Source organism: Egretta garzetta, unplaced genomic scaffold (genome assembly GCF_000687185.1).
Source record: "Egretta garzetta isolate BGI_Z169 unplaced genomic scaffold, ASM68718v1 scaffold3, whole genome shotgun sequence".
In the NCBI taxonomy this organism is placed as follows: Eukaryota; Metazoa; Chordata; class Aves; order Pelecaniformes; family Ardeidae; genus Egretta; species Egretta garzetta.
Window position 1 is genome coordinate 388,941 of NW_009259099.1, and position 1,701 is coordinate 390,641.

At 43.7% G+C, this 1,701-nt stretch overlaps 1 protein-coding gene across 1 annotated transcript in view; it reads left to right on the forward strand.

Moving 5' to 3' along the window:
* Positions 1 to 1,701, forward strand: part of DLGAP5 (DLG associated protein 5) — a 22,473-nt gene that overhangs the window by 9,242 nt on the left and 11,530 nt on the right. The window contains 1 exon segment of the mRNA XM_009635185.2: positions 1,607 to 1,701. This exon segment is cut by the window's right edge and continues 12 nt beyond it. Within this exon segment, the coding sequence (XP_009633480.2) occupies positions 1,607 to 1,701 (95 nt within the window).

Genomic DNA, 1,701 nt, shown 5'->3' on the forward strand with positions numbered 1-1,701 from the left:
TCAGCCTGGAGCAGAGGAGGCTGAGGGGAGCCCTCATCGCTGCCTACAACTGCCTGAGAGGAGGGGGGAGCCGGGGGGTGTCAGTCTCTGCTCCCTGGTAACGGGTAATGGAACGAGGGGAAACGGCCTCAAGTTGTGCCAGGGCAGGGTGAGGTTGGACATTAGGAAAAATTTCTTCCCCCAAAGGGTCGTCAAGCTCTGGAAGGGGCTGCCCAGAGAAGGGGTCATGTCCCCATCCCTGGGAATATTTGAAAGTCATGTAGGAGTTCTGCTTAGGGACACAGGGCTTAGTGGTGGGCTTGGCAGTGTTAGGTTAATGGTTGGACTTGATGATCTTAAAGGTTTTTTCCAATATAAATTATACTATGAAACATGTGGTTTTAGGTTTTGAACCACAAAAAAAGAAAGCTGGAAATGTTATTCTCTGCGAGATAGACATTTCGTAATTAAAGGTAGTCACCATGGTTCTCAGCATCACTGCTATAACAAATCTTTCCTGCTGCTAAAGAGGGACAGCAGTATGTGAAATCATCTTGGCCCTCCAACCCAGGTTCCCAAACAATATGTGTGTATGCACTCATGCTGACAGTCTGGTGCAAGAGCCACCAATCATTTTTCTCCTTCTTTGCATTCCACCATTCCCTCTCACCTCATGTCTCCCTCACACCTCCCATCTCCACTCCTGTTTCCATCACTGCAGCTGTCCTCTAGTATTGTCTGGAAACTGGTGCAGTTATGCACAAACATGGACAGGAGGCGAGAGGCACTTACATCTTTGCTCACCTAAGTACCTCTTCACAAGCAGGAGTTGCTTTGTGCTGCCAGGTGGTAAACTCTTGCTCTAACCTCAGTCATCTCATTACAAGAAGTGTGTTAAAAGTTGAATTCAAATGCTTCCATTCCAAGCAGCGGCATCTAAAGTATAACAAGGCTTACAGTGGATTGAAGATGCATATTTTCTTGAAAAAACAATCCAAGCTCTTTTGGCTGGTTTGAGCTAACGGTATCTCAATACAGGTATCTCAGAAATGCGTTCTGTATGACTGTCTGGTCACTCATAGGAATGTGGATTCAACTTATTAACTTTTTCTCCTCTTTTAATGACAATCTGTGGTCCTAACTGCACTTGTCATGGGCTGCATGCCTCAGCTAACAGCTTATTTTAGCTTGTTCTTTGGTCTTTGGATTAGAGTATGGGTATAACCGTGATTATTCAACAGGTCTAGTTGGATTTGGAGCCAGTAATTCTGCTCTTGAGGACTTTATGCCCTTAAAGCATTTTTTTTCCTAGCAGTGGGAGCAAGCATTTGCTAATTTTAATTACTGTTTTGGTGTTCTGCTACTTCAGGCCCTTCAGTAGATCGCTGCATTCCTCGTAGTGTTATTCCTGTTGCTAGAATGATTCGCAGGTGTCGAAAACAGTTGGGCTTATTAGTAAATCATCATGATTTCTGTACACATACGCTATGTAGAAAGGGACTTACCTGAAACTGTTGCCTTTCTGATGGCTTTCAGATGGTCATGCTCTAATTCAGCCCATGCCTATAGTAAACATTGTATTGATTTGACAATGTAGTGTTTGCTTTGTCTATTTGTGCCTTTACAGGTAATTCCTTCTAAAGATGAAGTGGATAAAAATGCTCAACTGGATCCAGCGATGAAAGATTCTGCAGATGATTCTAAACATTTAGTGTCAGCAGA